This window comes from Poecile atricapillus, chromosome 26 (genome assembly GCF_030490865.1).
Source record: "Poecile atricapillus isolate bPoeAtr1 chromosome 26, bPoeAtr1.hap1, whole genome shotgun sequence".
Taxonomy (NCBI): domain Eukaryota; kingdom Metazoa; phylum Chordata; class Aves; order Passeriformes; family Paridae; genus Poecile; species Poecile atricapillus.
Window position 1 is genome coordinate 143352 of NC_081274.1, and position 17614 is coordinate 160965.

The 17614-nt window shown below is 45.7% G+C and overlaps 1 protein-coding gene across 9 annotated transcripts; it reads left to right on the forward strand.

The window, feature by feature from the left end:
• The first annotated feature begins 44 nt into the window (after positions 1 to 44).
• Positions 45 to 17292, forward strand: LOC131588477 (golgin subfamily A member 6-like protein 25). Of its 9 annotated transcripts, XM_058857360.1 has the most exons (41): positions 45 to 353; positions 1693 to 1748; positions 2035 to 2052; positions 2363 to 2383; positions 2468 to 2488; positions 2587 to 2604; positions 2813 to 2833; positions 3212 to 3232; positions 3626 to 3646; positions 4384 to 4404; positions 4584 to 4604; positions 5037 to 5057; positions 5206 to 5226; positions 5406 to 5426; positions 5537 to 5557; positions 5974 to 5994; positions 6739 to 6759; positions 6876 to 6896; positions 7896 to 7916; positions 8007 to 8027; positions 8154 to 8174; positions 8767 to 8787; positions 8923 to 8943; positions 9200 to 9220; positions 9439 to 9459; positions 9782 to 9802; positions 10016 to 10036; positions 10402 to 10422; positions 10642 to 10662; positions 11010 to 11297; positions 11590 to 11610; positions 11867 to 11887; positions 11967 to 11987; positions 12496 to 12516; positions 12627 to 12647; positions 13359 to 13379; positions 13466 to 13486; positions 13603 to 13623; positions 13814 to 13834; positions 13911 to 13931; positions 15218 to 17292. In XM_058857360.1, exons 2-41 carry the CDS (start codon positions 1739 to 1741, stop codon positions 15727 to 15729), a joined length of 1581 nt encoding a protein of 526 aa, XP_058713343.1. In that variant the 5' UTR covers positions 45 to 353; positions 1693 to 1738; the 3' UTR covers positions 15730 to 17292. The 9 variants fall into 9 exon arrangements, with proteins under 9 accessions (XP_058713343.1, XP_058713336.1, XP_058713337.1 ...); XM_058857353.1 differs by having other exon boundaries at positions 11867 to 11987; XM_058857354.1 differs by having other exon boundaries at positions 13814 to 13931.
• The last annotated feature ends 322 nt before the right edge of the window (positions 17293 to 17614 follow it).

Consider the following 17614-nt stretch of genomic DNA (forward strand, 5'->3'; position numbering starts at 1 on the left):
GGTGTTGTACGGACAGGGGAGATCTGGGGAGGACCCAGATTCCCCCACAAATGGATCCTCACATCTCCCCAGAGGATCCCAATACCCCGCACAAGCACATCCCAACATCCCCTCCAAAGCATCTCAACATCCCCGCAGTGCATCGCGCTGTTCCCCCGAGGCTCCCGATCCCGCTGTGGCCCGGGCTGACCCCTGCGCTTGCCCCTGCCCGGGGATCCCATTCCCTCCTCGGCCATTTCGGGATCCTCCTCCCCCGCTAAATTTAGGGTCGGGATCGGTTCCAGCTCAGCTGTTGCGGCTCCTCCGCAGGCTCCGGGGCCCCGATCCCGGCCCAGAGGCGGCGGCAGGGGAGGGTGAGTGAGGGTGGTGAGGGTGAGGAGGGTGAGGAGGGTGAGGTGAGGGTGAGTGAGGGTGAGGTGAAGCCGGTGAGGGTGAGGTGAGGGTGAGTGAGGCTGAGGTGAGCCCGGTGAGGGTGAGGTGAGCCCGGTGAGGGTGAGGAGGGTGAGGTGAGGGTGAGGTGAGCCCGGTGAGGGTGAGGTGAGGCTGAGGCGAGCCCGGTGAGGGTGAGGAGGGTGAGGAGAGTGAGGGTGAGGAGGGTGAGGAGGGTGAGGTGAAGCCGGTGAGGCTGAGGGGAGCCCGGTGAGGCTGAGGGGAGCCCGGTGAGGCTGAGGAGGGTGAGGAGAGTGAGGGTGAGGAGGGTGAGGTGAAGCCGGTGAGGTGAAGCCGGTGAGGGTGAGGAGGGTGAGGGTGAGGAGGGTGAGGCGAGCCCGGTGAGGGTGAGGTGAAGCCGGTGAGGGTGAGGAGGGTGAGGAGAGGAGTGAGGGTGAGGAGGGTGAGGGTGAGGGTGAGGAGGGTCAGGAGAGTGAGGGTGAGGAGGGTGAGGGTGAGGAGGGTGAGGCGAGCCTGGCGAGTGCCGGCCCCGGCCGGGGGCTCTGGGGAAGGCGGGTTGTGGGATGGCTGATCCCGGGAATGGGAATCCTGGAGGAGCCTTTGGAACGCGATCTGACCCCGGCAATGAAGGGCCTTGGGCGCCTCCCGACATTCTGTTCAGTGTCCGTGTTTTACTGCCCGAGGATCCCGAAAAACAGGGGAGGCGTTAAAAGAACGGATCCTGGGGAGTCCCTAATTCATTATTAAATGTTAATGTTGTTAATTGATTGATAATTCCACGGGGGAGGAGTTGGTGCCCTCACTCCGTGTCTCTTCTCCCCAAATCTCTGTTTTTATCCTGGCATTTCTCTGTTTGTATTGATGGAGCGGCGTTCCCTGATTTCCCTTCCTGGGAATTCAGCTCCACTGGAAGTCTGGGGATTGTGAACACAAAAATGGGCACGAAAATGGCATTTTCATGATTTTCCCATCCAGTGGGAGCAGTTTGGGAAAGGAAAATCCCCCGTGGAATTTCTGCCCTTGCCAGGATCACCATAAGGACCTGAAATCCGCATCCCTTCCTCCAACAAATCCCTAATTTTGGTTAAACTGAGCTTTAGGACTGGGCAGGAGCGGTGGGTTTGTCACCCCTCATCCCAAAACCTCCCCAGGAAGGGAAAATTCCCAGCCTGAAAGCTGGGAAATGATGGAGAGCTGGGAAAACTCCCTTGGTGTCACTGCCCCAGGCTGGAATATTCCCAAAATTCCCACATTTTCCAGGAAAACACATCCATGAGCCAATTCTTCCCTTTCTTCCCCCAGGCTGGCGGAGCAGCCGGAGCCGATCCTGGCTGGGAGCAGCGCCGTGATGGAGCCGGGTGGGTGGAAAGGGATTTTTGTTTGAGGATCAGGTGCCAAATTCCAGCTCCCTTGGCCCCAAAATCCCGGCCTTGGGTGTGCCCCAATCCCCCTCTCCTCACTTCTGGGTGGATTTTCCCCAGATTTCCACACCCCAATTCCCTCTTTTGATGTTCTTGGCCTTCCCTAAGTTGGGCTCATCCCAGAATATTCATATTTAGTTTAACTGGGCTTTAATTCCCCGAGTTTCTCATCTGGGAATGCCCCAAACTGACCTGGTTTGTCCCTTTTTTCCCTCTTTTCCAGGGAAAAATGCAGCTCTGGGTGAGTGATTGTCCTCCTTCCCCCCCTGGAATGTCCCAGGCCGTGTTCAACCAACCTGGATCCAGCCCAGTTCTGGAATTAGGGGATCAATTTGGTCACAAGACCTCTGAGATCATCAAATCCAGGGGGAGAAACCCAAATTGATGCTTTTGAAAGACAATTCTGAGGGTGAAAATAAATAAAAACAAACTGAAATCCCCAGGAGGAGCCACTGGGGGGGTGAATTCCTGGAATGATGGAATTATTCCAGTTGGGAAGGGCTTTGGAAATTGTCAAACCCAGCTTTCAAGCCTTTTTTGCTCTTTTCCAGATGAATGGGATGCACAAATCCGTGAGTGGAATTGTTTCTTCCCCCACCTTGTCCTGGCAAAGCCTCTATTCCAGAGGTTTTGATGGAATTTTGTTGGGTTTTAAGGGAAATTACCGGAGGAATTTGGTGAGTCCTTCACCCCGACCCAGCAGCAGCCACTGATGGAGACAAACAATTTTCTGTTTTTCTATACATTTCATTTAATTTTTTGTTTTCTCCTGAAGAAAGTGACACTGACCTGGGTAAGTGGAGTTTTTTTGGGGTTATTTGGGGTGGTTTTGCTCCACTGAAGGTAAAAATAGTTCCCAGATGTTGGATTTGAGAGCAGGAATGGGCCCCCGGAGCAAGAAATTATCCCCAGATATCAAATTTATATCAAACATATCAATTTATACCCAAATCTATCCATTTCCACTCCAATCTCCAATTTCTTTCTCTCCTTCTTTTCAGAGGAATGTGACACGGAGAATGGTGAGTTCCAAATTCCTAAATCATGGAAAAATTGTTGTCACTAACATGCAAATTCTCCTAAAGAAGAGAAGTATTGTTACTAAAAATCTAAATAATAGAAGAGGAAAGTCCTAAAAACCCCCAAACTCATTGGAAAGGTGATAAATAGGATCAATAAATATGGGACAAACGGAATAAATCCAGCCAGGACAGATCATTCCTTAATTATTTTCTAATACTGGGAATAAAATAATTACCTGGAGTGAGGAGAAGGAAATTAAAGCCATTTTTCCTCCCCTTCTCCTTTAATTTTTGGGCTGGAACTGCAGCATTTGGGGAGTGTTGGATTTTGTCTCCATCCAGTGGGGCAATTCCCAATCCCAAATTTCTCTGTTTCAGGGGAACTGGCAGCTGAGATTGGTGAGTCCCAACCTGGATTCTCCCAAATCCCTTCATGTTTTAACCAAATTTTGGGGATTTTTTTATTCCTGTTCCTTGGCCTAATTAAAAAAAAATAAATAAAAATTAAAAGAACAGGAGAAATATTATTTTTTAACAATAATTACCATTAAAAATGCCTGAGCCTGGGGGAACTGGGGCTGGGACGAAGCCGGAGTTCCTGATCCACCGAGTCAGAATCCTGCTCCAGGCCCCTCTGTTTTGCCCCAAATCCCAACATTTCACCCCAGAATTCCCTTCCCCAGCCCCCTGGCCCCGTTTTTCCCTCAGCCAAGGGTCAGGAGGGGTTGAATTCCCAGGAAATCCCTGGGGAATCCCAGGTTTACTCTCCTCTTCCCTCCCTGCCTCTCCCAGAGCACCTGACAGCCACGCTCGGTGAGTCCTCAGATTTTCCCTTTTCCCTGGTTTTTTACCCATTTTCTCCTTTTCCCCCCCTTTTCCTTCTTTTCCTCCTCTTTCTCCTTAATTCCACTCTTTTTCCCCCCTTAATTCCACCTTTTTCCCCCTTAATTCCACCTTTTCCCCCCCTTAATTCCACCTTTTTCCCCCCTTAATTCCACCTTTTCCCCCCTTAATTCCACCTTTTTCCCCCCTTAATTCCACCTTTTTCCCCCCTTAATTCCACCTTTTCCCCCCCTTAATTCCACCTTTTTCCCCCCTTAATTCCACCTTTTCCCCCCTTAATTCCACCTTTTCCCCCCTTAATTCCACCTTTTTTTCCCCCCTTAATTCCATCTTTTCCCCCCTTAATTCCACCTTTTCCCCCCTTAATTCCACCTTTTTTTCCCCCCCCTTAATTCCACCTTTATTTCCCCCCTTAATTCCACCTTTTTCCCCCCTTAATTCCACCTTTTCCCCCCTTAATTCCACCTTTTCCCCCCTTAATTCCACCTTTTCCCCCCTTAATTCCACCTTTTCCCCCCTTAATTCCACCTTTTCCCCTCTTAATTCCACCTTTTTTTCCCCCTTAATTCCACCTTTTTTCCCCCCCTTAATTCCACCTTTATTTCCCCCTTGTTCCCCACTTATTTCCCCCCTTAATTTCCCCTTTTCCCCCCTTTTTTTCCCCTTTTCCTGATTTCCTTTCCCTTTTTTCTCCCTCCCCTTCCCAGAGGAGCGGGACAGGAGGATCAGTGAGTGCCTTTTCCCTTTTCTTGGGTTTTTCATTGATTTTGGGATCCCTGGGAGGTTTTGGGGTTGCACCAACCTGAAGAATTTTGGGATTTTGGGGCCCCTTTTCCCTGTTCCCATCGGTGGATCCAGACCTGGAAAAGCTCCAAATAATGTGAATTTTCTTTTTTTTTGGTTTCAGGCAAACTGACCTCGGACCTGGGTAAGGATTTTAATGGATCAAAATGAAGGATTTGGCCTTAAAATGAAAGATCTGGCTTTTTGAATGATCAATTCCTCCCTCAAATGAACAGTTTGGGTCTTCAAATGGAAACTTTTCCCCCCCCAGTTTGTGTTAAAAATGGGAATTGTGGGCTTGAAATGAAAATCCAGGCCTTAATCATGCAAACCATGGTTGTAAAAAATTAAAATTAGACCTAACTAGAACTAAAATTAACTTTGTGCGGTTTTAGGTGGTTTTAGGGCTGTTTTTCCCTTGATAAACCAAATTTTTCGGATCATGGAGGGGGATGCTTCCATGGAATAAAAATTCCCTCAAATTGGAGAAGCCACTTCAGGATTTTTTTAATGTTTATTATTTCTGAGGATTTCGGGTGAATTTTGGTTGTTTTTTATTTTCTTTCCTGTTTTTTAGGTGAATCCAACGCCAAACTCAGTTAGTTCAACGCAAAATCCTCGTTTTAAAGGAAATCTGGGGGAAATGTCTCCATTCCTGGCCCGATGGAACTGTCACAGAATGGAGGGAATTATCTCATAATTCTCATTTTCCTGCTTTTTTTCCCCTTTCCTCCTCCTCTTCCCAGAGGAACGCGAGAGGAAGATCAGTGAGTGCCATTTCCCTGCTGCTTTTGGGGCAAAATCCCTCGTTTTGGGGCAGATGGATCCTCCTCCATTCCCATCCTGGGGAAAAACAGCAAATAAGTCCATTTTCCCCCAAATTTGTGCATTTCCTGTGGGGGGAAAAAAATCCCAAATACTCAAAATTTTCATTTTTGCTCTGCAGCCAAACTCGCTGCTGAAATCCGTGAGTCCTCGTTTTCCACCTCACTTGATGATTTTGGGCTCAAACTCTTCGGTTTTGGGTCAATTCAGTGGCTTTTCCTGGATTAATCCCTGTTTTCCCTCGTCCCACAGGAAGATTCACGGCGCTGCTGGGTATGGACAGCTTTAATTAACATTTCTGGGGGGGGTTTTGGCTGTTTTATTCATTAGTGCTATGGTTAATAGCACTAATTAGTGCTAGGTTTAATGAAATTAAAAGCATTACTTTTTAGAAATAAAACCAGAAATGGAAAACCCAGTGATTTGGGGAGGTTAGGAATGGAAAACGGCGAATTTTGACCTGGAAAATTGGGAATATAAACCAAGACAAAATGGGAAATGCAATTTCTCAGGGATAAAGCGACAAATAAAAACGGCAGGAAGTTGGAAATTCCTTTCTTGGGAGGAAAACTTGGAATGAGGGAATTTTTTGGGGCTGTTTTGGCTTTGTTTTTGTGCTGGGGGAGTGGGGAGGTAAAACAGGACCCCAAAATGGTGATTTTTGGTGCTTTTCCCTCCCTGTGCCGCAGCCGAGCGCGACTCCGGGCTCCGTAAGTGCAGGAATTCCCCAATTCCCCCAATTTCCTCCCCTCAACTTGCTCAGCCCCAATCCCTCTTCTTTTATCCCCAAATTTTAGGGGTCCCACCCCTGGCACGGTCCCAGATGGGAAATTTGCTGGGATTGGGGGGGCTCCCCCCAGTTAGAACCCATTAATATTAATAACAAACTATTTATTATTATTATTATTTTTTTTATTTTTATTTTATTTTATTTTATTTTATTTTATTTTATTTTATTTTATTTTATTTTATTTTATTATTTATTTTTATTTTTATTTATTTAATTTTATTTTATTTTACTTTTTTATTATTTTTTATTAATTTTTTTATTATTTTATTTTATTTTATTTTATTTTATTTTTTATTATTATTTTTATTTATTTTATTTTATTTTATTTTACTTTTTTTATTATTTTTCATTATTTTTTTATTATTATTGTGCTATTGCTCTTCACAATAGCAAAACACCAACAATAAATCAATATTTCATAAGAATGTAACAAATACCAATTTAATAATTATTATTATCACTGTAGAAATAACATTTTGATTGTATTTATTATTAAAAACCATTATATCCACGCTTAAAAATTAATATTTTCATTTTTAGTGAATATTTATGGTAAAAATCGATTCTGTTAATGATTAAAATTGATTGTATTGATCTTTTTATCTGATTTAGGGTCAGACTCAATCCCATTATCAGAATTTATTCACTTTATTTCTCTCTTCAGGGAAGCTCCAAGCAGAGCTCGGTGAGCGATGAGGAGAAGTGGGGAAACGAGCCAGAACAGCGATTTTTATTGGTTTTTAATTTTATTTTCATTCTGGTTCTTGCCTGGATTTTAAATTTCGATTCCTTTTCCCTCAGCCAAGTGCGACGCCACCATCCGTGAGTTCCACTGGCCCCAGGGGAACGCTGGGATCCTCGGAATTTTGGGGGGAAATCCCTCAATTCCAGAGAATTTGGGGGGAAATCCCTCAATTCCAGAGAATTTGGGGGGAAATCCCTCAATTCCAGAGAGTTTGGGGGGAAATCCCTCAATTCCAGAGAATTTGGGGGGAAATCCCTCAATTCCAGAGAATTTGGGGGGAAATCCCTCAATTCCACAGATTTTGGGGGGAAATCCCTCAGTTCCAGAGAATTTGGGGGAAAATCCCTCAATTCCAGAGAATCTGGGGGGAAATCCCTCAATTCCAGAGAATTTGGGGGGAAATTCCTCAATTCCACAGATTTTATGGGGAAATCCCTCAATTCCAGAGAATTTGGGGGGAAATCCCTCAATTCCAGAGAATTTGGGGGGAAATCCCTCAATTCCACAGAATTCAGGGGAAAATCCCTCAAATCCACAGATTTTGGGGGAAAATCCCTCAGTTCCACAGATTTTAGGGGGAAATCCCTCAGTTCCACAGATTTTAGGGGGAAATCCCTCAGTTCCACAGATTTTGGGGGGAAATCCCTCAATTCCAGAGAATTTGGGGCAAAATCCCCCAGTTCCACAGATTTTGGGGGGAAATCCCTCAGTTCCACAGAATTCAGGGGAAAATCCTTCAAATCCACAGATTTTGGGGGAAATCCCTCAATTCCACAGATTTTGGGGGGAAATCCCTCAATTCCATGGATTTTTTTTGGGAAATCCCTCAGTTCCACAGATTTTTGGGGAAATCCCTCAGTTCCACAGATTTTGGGGGGAAATCCCTCAATTCCACAGATTTTGGGGGGAAATCCCTCAATTCCATGGATTTTTTGGGGGAAATCCACCAGGATTCAGGGCTGGGGGGGCTGAGCCTGAATTTGGGGGGAAAGAAGGGAAAAGGAAGAGGAGGAAAGGCCCTGGGAAGAGCCAGGAGCCCCATTTTGGGGGGAATTAACGGAATTTGGTGATTCCAGGGATCTTCACGGTGGAGCTCGGTGAGTCCCGCCCTGCCCCTGCCCCTCGCTAATTAATCGCTCGTTAATTGATCCGAAATGACCCCAAACCCCACTCTCCCTCTTTCCCAGGGGAGCGACACACGAAAATCGGTGAGTTTGGGGTGGTTTGAACCCCAAAAATTCCGGGGAGGGAATCCCCAATTCCCCCAATTCCCTGGGGCTGAGAGAAAAAGCAAAACTTGGTCTCAAAATTCCCTTTTTTCCCCCGTTTTTCAGGGGAACTCACAGCTGACGTGGGTGAGTTGGTCCCGTTAATCTTCATTTTGTGTGGAAATTGGGTAAAAAACTGGCACTGGGGACTGTTATAATAATAATAATAATAATAATAATAATAATAATAATAATAATAATAATAATAATAATAATAATAATAATAATAATAATAATAATAATAATATATTGTTTTAATTATTAATAAATTATTGTTATTAATTATTAATTATTAATAATTAATAACTATAATAATTAAAATATTATTAATAATTTAATAATATTAATATTAATAATAATTAATAATAAATAATATTAATTATTATAATTGATTAATAATTAATAATTATTAATTATTAATAATTAATAATAATATTAATAATAAATAATATTAATAATTTTAATTATTAATAATTAAATTATTATAATTAAAGAATTATTCTTTATTATTAATTATTAATTAATTATTAATTAATTATTAATAAATTATTATTGTTATATTATTATTATTATTATTATTATTATTATTATTATTATTATTATTATTATTATTATTATTACTATTATTATTATTATTATTATTATTATTATTATTAATTTCCTCTGTTCCTGTCCCCAGAGGTCTGCAATAAAAGGCTCCGTAAGTGCCTGGATTTTTCCTTTCCGGGCTGAAATCATTTTTAATCATTTTTAACAATGACAAAATAACTCGGTGACGATTCCACCCCACTCTGAACTGGGAAATTCCCGTCTCTCCCTCTTCTCTCCCTCCCAGAGGAACACGAGGCCGAGCTGGGTGAGGAATTTTCCCTCCTTTTTTGGGGCGTTTTCCAGGAAAATCTGGGGGAAATGTGGATTTTCATTGGGTTTAGAGGTGCAGGCACAGAACCTGAAATAAGTACGGATTTATATTTATATTTATATTAATTCAAGAGATCCTTAAGATATAAATATAAATGTCGCTGTTAATATTCAGGAATAATTATAAATATAGGGATATTTATAATATGTTGTTTATGTGAATGTGTGATATTTATAATTTTGTTTTTTAGAGGCCCGGGACACTCGGATCCGTGAGTACTCGGGAGCAGCTCCAGGGATTTCTAGGGATGAAGGAAGCAGAAGGAAAAACATTTATTGGTTATTTCTTTAGCCATTACTTATGGTTATTTATTTTCCAATAGTTAATTTTAATTCCATTCGAATTTTTGTGATTTTTTTTTTTTTTAGAACTATTTCAATTTTAGGTGTTTTAAAATCATTATTTATTATGATCATTTTATTCCTTTAGGTGAAAATGAAGCTGAGATCAGTAAGTCAGAGATTTGTATTTACATTTGTATTTATATTTGTATTTATATATTTGTATTTATATATTTGTATTTATGTTTGTATTTATACTTGTGTTTATACTTGTATTTATATTTATATTTATATTTACATTTATATTTATATTTAATATATTTATACTTTAATATATTTTTTTTTTAATATTTTGTATTATTTATATTCTCTAACAACAGAACCAATTCATATTTATAAATTTGCAGTGACTAAAACAGTGACTAAACATCGAATTGTATCAATAAATTCGGTGTTATTACTTTTAATTAATTTCTCTCTGCTTCCCCCAGAGCACCTGAAGCAGCTGCTGGGTGAGTGCCAATTAATTTAGGTGCAGAGAAATTATAATTAAAGGGGAATTTGGGGGAAAATATCAGCAAAATTCCTGGAGGAGGGAGGGGAATCCTGGGGGGAAAATGGGAATGGGAAAAACTGTAAATAATCGGGCAATAATGGGAAATAATGGGCAATAATAATTAATAACGTGGTGATAATGTGGCAATAATTTCCATTTCTGTGTGCAGAGGAGAAGGAATCGGCAGCACGTAAGTTTTGGAAAAGGGGAATTTTCTCCCCAAAATGTGTCTGATTTAACTGGTAATTAACCTTTTTAGGGTCTCAGACCCCATTTTTGGGCCCCAAAATCATTTCTGAGGCACAATTCACCATTTATAAACACAAAATTTACCCAGATTTGGAGTTTTCCCCCCTCACAAATCTTAAAAAATAAATGCAGATATTTAATAAATAAAATAATATTTTTTGATTTTTAAACTGAATTTATAAATAAAAATATTTGGAGTTAGGTGGACATAACCACTTTTTTTTTTTTTTAATTTTCCTGACTGTAGAATTTCAGGAAATCAGGGTTTTATCCCATTTTTAATCCTTTTTTTTTGTTGATTTTCAGGAGAACAGGACTCTGTTATCAGTAAGTGCTGTTGGATTTTGGGAGCAATCCCTGGGGAATTGGGAATTCAGGATCCCACCGCTGCCACTTTGGCTCAAAGTTGTGCCCAAAAAAATCCCAAAGTTAATTAAATTATGTTTAAAAGAATGGGAATTGAGATCTTTGCCTGGCTCAGGGGATTTTGGATCCTTGGGAAGTGAAAACATGGATCCAAAATCATTTTATTTTCCTCTTTTTTAGGAAAACTGAGGGAGGAGCTCGGTGAGTGGCTTTTGTTGTTTTCAAAAAGGATTTTTTTGGGTTTTTTTTAATAATTGGATTTGTGGGATTGGAGCAAATTAAAAAATCAAATCATTAAAACTTAACGAGGCTCTGGGGAGGGTCCTGGAGCCCCCCCAAAAATGGGGACAGGGGAGGAAAATTGGGATTTCTGTGGATTTAAATCCCAAACCTTGGAATTCCGGGGTTTCAGGGGAGGAAAATTGGGATTTCAGCGGATTTAAATCCCAAACCTTGGAATTTCGGGGTTTCAACTCCAGGAACGGGAACAGGGGAGGAAAATTGGGGTTTCTGTGGATTTAAATCCCAAACCTTGGAATTCCTTGCAGAGGAAATCCCCGAGGAGATGGAGGAAGAACCTGAGGAGGAGGAAGAGGAGGAAGAGGAGGAAGAGGAGGAAGAGGAAATAGAGGATAAGGAAAAAGAGAAAGAAGAGGAAGAAGAAGAAGAAGAAGAGGAAAAAGAAGAGGAAGAAGAAGAAGAAGAAGAAGAGGACAAGGAAAAAGAAGAGGAAGAAGAGGATGAGGAAAAAGAAGAGGAAGAAGGGGACAAGATAAAACAAGAAGAGGAAGAGTTAAAACAAGAGGAAGAAGAGGAGAAGGAAGCAGGAGAACCCGGTGAGTGTTTCCCTTTTCCAGCACCAAATCCCTGCTTTTTCCCCCCATTTTCCTGCTGAGCTTGGGATGTTTCCCCCAAGAAATCTCTGGGAAAAAACGATTTTTTGCAAAACTCCCTAGAGAAAATCCCCAAATCCCTGGATTTTCCAGCAGGAAGCCGCTTTGCCCCTTTCTCCACAGTTTTAAGGTTTTATTTTTAAATGGAGGAGTTTGGGTGTTTGAGGAGGGGAGGAGGGAAATCTGGGGAATCATCAGATCCCAATGGAAATTCCTGGTTTTTGTCTCTTTCCAGGCAAAATAATGGAAGAACCTGGTAAGAAATTATTGGCTTTTCCATTTTAACCCTTTAAAAAACCACATTTTTGACCATTTTCCAAGTTTTTTCATGGCCAGAAACTAATCTTAGGGACAATAATAATAACAGCAACAACTAGCATCATATCCCAAAACCCATCTGATAATTTTATATTATATTATTTTAAATTATTTTAAATTATTTTAAATTATTTTAAATTATTTTAAATTATTCTAAATTATTTTACCTTTGTTTTTTTCTTCCCTGTTTCCAGGGGAAGTTGACAAAAACCTCGGTGGGTTCAGTTCCCATTTCTGGGGTGGAGCTGAAGGAAAAATATCCCCAAATAACCCAATTTCTCTTTGGTTCCCCAGAGGAGCTCAGGGCAGCGCTGGGTGAGTCCAGAATTCCCAAAGTTGGCCAAATCCCACATTAAAAATATAAATCAGGGCTTTTGATCTAAAATTCAGGATTGTTCAGTTAATAATTGGGGTTTTTATTTAAAATTCAGAGTTTTCATTTATAATTCAGGATTGTTCAGTTAATATTTGGGGTTTGGATTTAAAATTCAGAGTTCTCATTTATAATTCAGGATTGTTCAGTTAATATTTGGGGTTTTTATTTAAAATTCAGAGTTTTCATTTATAATTCAGGATTGTTCAGTTAATAATTGGGGTTTTTATTTAAAATTCAGAGTTTTCATTTATAATTCAGGATTCCTACTAAAAATTAGGGATTTGGATTAAACAGGAAAGCTTTTTATTTGAAATCCGAGATTTTTCATTTGAAACAGAGGTTTTGCTTCTGACTCTGCTGCTGGGATTCCCCCCTGGGATAAGGGATGCAGCAGAGGGGATTCTTCTGTGATAATTTGAATTTTCCTGCTTTTCTTCCCCATCTCAGGAGCTCGAGACGCCAGGATCGGTGCGTTTTCCCCCCTCTCCCTCCCTGAAATTCCACCAGCTGGGGAATTTCGGTTCATTCTGGTCATGAGCCCCACGAAACTGAGGAGTTTTGGGTTTTTCCCCTCGCAGTGGAGCTGTCGGAGGCGCTGGGTGAGGGAAATTCAGGAAAAATGGATCACAGCAGACACAGAATAATATTATTAATTACAAACTGCAACACATTTATTGTCTTCTAACAGGTGTATTTTTTGTAGTTTATAAATATAAAATCTCTCATTTTTTTAATTATCTATTTTATTAAAATACTGTGGTTAATTCACATTCACGTTTTCTAATTTTTAATTTAGATATTGGTATATTTTCTGTATTTTACTCCACTATACATTTAAATATACCCTCTATTCAAGCACATTACAGATTTAAATAATAATTACCATGTTTTACTCCACTATACATTTAAACATACCCCCTATTCACACACATTATAAATTTAAATAATATTTACCATGTTTTACTCCACTATACATTTAAACATACCCTCTATTCACACACATTAAAGATTTAAATAATAATTACCATGTTTTACTCCACTATACATTTAAACATACCCTCTATTCACACACATTAAAGATTTAAATAATAAGTACTATGTTTTACTCCACTATACTTTTAAACATACCCTCTATTCAAGCACATTATAAATTTAAATTATATTATTTATAATTATAAATTAAATATAAAAATAAAAAAAATTAAAAAAAAAAATATATATATAAAATATTCCATTTTTCTCTGGCTTGTGGTAAGATTTTAAACGCTGCTCCTGTGACATTTGCCTGGATTTTGTCCCATTTTCCACAGAACAACGGGACAGGCAGATGGGTGAGTGTCCAGTTCCTCCCAAAGTGGGAATTCCTGCTGGATCCCCGCAGCCCCTCATGGAAATTCTCCTTTTCCTCCCTTTCCAGCGGAACTGAACGCGGAGCTCGGTGAGTCCTGGGGCTGCGGGGGGAATTCTGTTTCCTTGGCTGAGTAATTTACCTGTACAAGCAACCATTTTTATCTTTAATTGCTTCATTAATTGCAGTTCATTTTCTCCTTCCAGAGGAATCCCGAATACGGATCTGTGAGTGTCCCGGGGCTGGTTTGATTCTGTTTTATTCTATTTTCTTTACTTTTCTATTTTGTTGGTTTTTTGGTTTTTTTTTTACTTTATTTTTTAATTTTTGATTTTATCGGGTTTTTTTTATTCCATTTTACGTTTCCAATTCTGTTTCACCACCTCCCATCCCGGTTATGCTGTGTTTTCCTGGCAGGGCGGTGTCTGGAGGAGCACCGTGAGTGTTCTCCCCTCCCTCCCTCCCTTCCCAACCTCCTGCTCCGAGGATTCCTCCCTGAATTCTCTGCTTTTAGGGAAAGAGGAAGAACAAGTGGGTGAGTCCTTGTGGGAGAGACGGATGGAGGGGGCACAGCTCGGGACTTTTGCCTGGTTTCACCTTCTTCTGTCCCCCTTTTCCCCCATTTTCCCCTTTCCTCCTCCTTCCCCTCCTTTTTCCTGTCATTTTTCCTCCTTTTTTCTCCCATTTTCACCCCCATTTCCCCCATTCCGTTCCCCCCATTCCATTTCCCCCCCATTTTCTCCATTTTTCCTCCCATTCCCCCCCATTTCCCCCATTCCATTTCCCCCATTTCCCCCCGATTTTCCCCCATTCCATTTCCCCCATTTCCCCCATTCCATTTCCCCCGATTTTCCCCATTCCATTTCCCCCGATTTTCCCCATTCCATTCCCACCATTTTCCCCCATTCCACTCCCCCCTTTTTTCCCTCATTTCCCCCCGATTTCCACCCCGATTTTCCCTCGATTTTCCCCCATTCCATTTCCCCCATTTCCCCCCGATTTTCCCCATTCCATTTCCCCCATTTCCCCCATTCCATTTCCCCCGATTTTCCCCATTCCATTTCCCCCGATTTTCCCCATTCCGTTCCCCCCATTTCCCCCATTCCGTTCCCCCCATTCCATTTCCCCCCCATTTTCTCCATTTTTCCTCCCATTCCCCCCCATTTCCCCCATTCCATTTCCCCCATTCCATTTCCCCCATTTCCCCCCGATTTTCCCCCATTCCATTTCCCCCTTTTTTCCCTCATTTCCCCCCGATTTCCACCCCGATTTTCCCTCGATTTTCCCCCATTCCATTTCCCCCATTTTCCCCCCATTTCCCCCCACATTTCCCCCCGGTTTTCTCCCCGGTTTTCCCCCATTTCATTCCCCCATTTTCCCCCCATTTTCCCCCACATTTCCCCCCGGTTTTCTCCCCGGTTTTCCCCCCTTTCCCCCATTCCATTTCCCCCATTCCATTTCCCCCATTTTCCCCCCCATTTCCCCCCGGTTTTCCCCCATTTCATTCCCCCATTTCCCCCCGGTTTTCCCCCATTTCATTCCCCCATTTTCCCCCCATTTTCCCCCCCATTTCCCCTCGGTTTTCCCCCATTTCATTCCCCCATTTCCCCCCGATTTTTCCCCCATTTCCCCCCGATTTTCCCCCCATTTCCCCCCGGTTTTCCCCATTTCATTCCCCCATTTCCCCCCGGTTTTCCCCATTTCATTCCCCCATTTCCCCCCGATTTTCCCCCCATTTCCCCCCGATTTTCCCCCCCATTTCCCCCCGATTTTCCCCCATTTCCCCCCGGTTTTCCCCCGATTTCCCCCCGCTTTCCCCAGCCCGGGTCACCCTGGACCCGCTCACCTCCCACCCTCGGCTGCTGCTGTCCCCGGACGGGCTCGGGGCGCGCTGGGCCTACGGCGGCCCCGAGCCCCCTGCGGGCCCCGAGCGCTTCACGGCGGCTCCGTGCGCGCTCGGCAGCCCCGGCTTCACCTCGGGCCGCCACACCTGGACGGTGAGCGTGTCCGAGGGCCCGTTCTGCGCCGTGGGGGTGAGCCGGGAGTCGGTGTCCCGCGGGGAGCCCGCGGCCTTCAGCCCCGCGGCGGGCGTGTGGGCCGTGCAGCGCTGGGGCGGGCAGGGCCGGGCCCTCAGCAGCCCCCCGAGGGCTCTGCCGCGCCTCCCCCGCCGCCTCCGCGTGGCCCTGGACTACGAGCGGGGGCTCGTGGCTTTCTTCGACGGCGACAGCGCCAGCCCCACGCCGCTCTTCGCCTTCCCGGCCGCCGCCTTCGGCGGGGAGCGCGTCCGGCCCTGGTTCTGGCTGGAGCTGGGCGCCGTCTCCATCGAGCAGTGATGCCGGGGGTTCCTGAGCTGGGATGAAATGTCCTGGATCCTGGGGGAGCTGGACTCCCTCTCCCTCATCCAGCCAGCCCCGAATTCAGGGAATTCTGCCCGGAGGATGGAGCAGGCGGCTGGAGGGGCCGGAGGGGGACGGGAAGGGCAGAGCTCCGCTCGCAGCCCGAGGATCCCGGTGAGGAGATCTGGAGGGATCCCCAGAGCCGGGATCCGCCGAGGGCTGAGCCGAGCCCGCCTGGGATCGGGGCCGCTCCGGGTGGATTCCTGCCATCCTCCCCTTCCCGGATCCCCGCTGGAGCCCCGGGCATTCCCCGCTGGAGCCCCGGGCATTCCCCGCTGGAGCCCCGGGCATTCCCCGCTGGAGCCCCGGGCATTCCCCGCTGGAGCCCCGGGCATTCCCCGCTGGAGCCCCGGGCATTCCCCGCTGGAGCCCCGGGCATTCCCCGCTGGAGCCCCGGGCATTCCCTGCTCAGCCCCGGGCATTCCCTGCTCAGCCCCGGGCATTCCCCGCTGGAGCCCCGGGCATTCCCCGCTGGAGCCCCGGGCATTCCCTGCTCAGCCCCGGGCATTCCCTGCTCAGCCCCGGGCATTCCCTGCTCAGCCCCGGGCATTCCCTGCTGGAGCCCCGGGCATTCCCCGCTGGAGCCCCGGGCATTCCCCGCTGGAGCCCCGGGCATTCCCCGCTGGAGCCCCGGGCATTCCCTGATGGAGCCCCGGGCATTCCCCGCTGGAGCCCCGGGCATTCCCTGCTGGAGCCCCGGGCATTCCCCGCTGGAGCCCCGGGCATTCCCTGCTGGAGCCCCGGGCATTCCCCGCTGGAGCCCCGGGCATTCCCCGCTGGAGCCCCGGGCATTCCCTGCTCAGCCCCGGGCATTCCCCGCTGGAGCCCCGGGCATTCCCCGCTGGAGCCCCGGGCATTCCCCGCTGGAGCCCCGGGCATTCCCCGCTGGAGCCCCGGGCATTCCCTGCTCAGCCCCGGGCATTCCCTTCTCAGCCCCGGGCATTCCCCGCTGGAGCCCCGGGCATTCCCCGCTGGAGCCCCGGGCATTCCCCGCTGGAGCCCCGGGCATTCCCTGCTCAGCCCCGGGCATTCCCCGCTGGAGCCCCGGGCATTCCCCGCTGGAGCCCCGGGCATTCCCCGCTGGAGCCCCGGGCATTCCCCGCTGGAGCCCCGGGCATTCCCCGCTGGAGCCCCGGGCATTCCCTGCTCAGCCCCTCGTCCTCCCCTCCCTGCCCATCCCTGCTGTCCCCCGGGGGTGACCACGGCATCCTCCCCCGGCAATAAACCCTGCGGAACTCTCCGGAGCTCGGCTTCCTTCTTCCAGCTGCTTTCTCCTAAAATCTCGGGAATTCTGGGCCGTCCTGGCCCGTCGAGTGGATCCCTCCGGTTATTTCCAGCCGCTGCTCAGCCCCGGGGCTGTTTCTGCCCGTCCTGCCCGAAATCCGCGTCTGGAAAAAGACGGATGGCTCCGCTCCCGGCTTTATCCGGGATGGAAATCCCCGAGCCAGGGCCGGGGACCGGCGTTCCCTTAAACAGGGCTGGCATTTTCCAGCCGTCCTTCCCTGCCATCGCCCCGGGGGTGCGATTTCTGGGATGTTTTCCCGGGATGATTGCTTTGGATGATTTCCCGGGATGATTTCCTGGGATGATTTCCTGGGATGATTTTCCCTGGATGTTTCCCCTGGATGTTTTTCCCTGGATGTTTCCCCTGGGATGTTTCCCCTGGATGTTTTTCCCGGGATGATTTTCCCGGGATGTTTTCCCGGGATGATTTTCCCTGGATGTTTCCCCTGGGATGTTTCCCCTGGATGTTTTTCCCGGGATGATTTCCCGGGATGATTTTCCCCTGGATGTTTCCCCTGGATGATTTCCCTGGATGTTT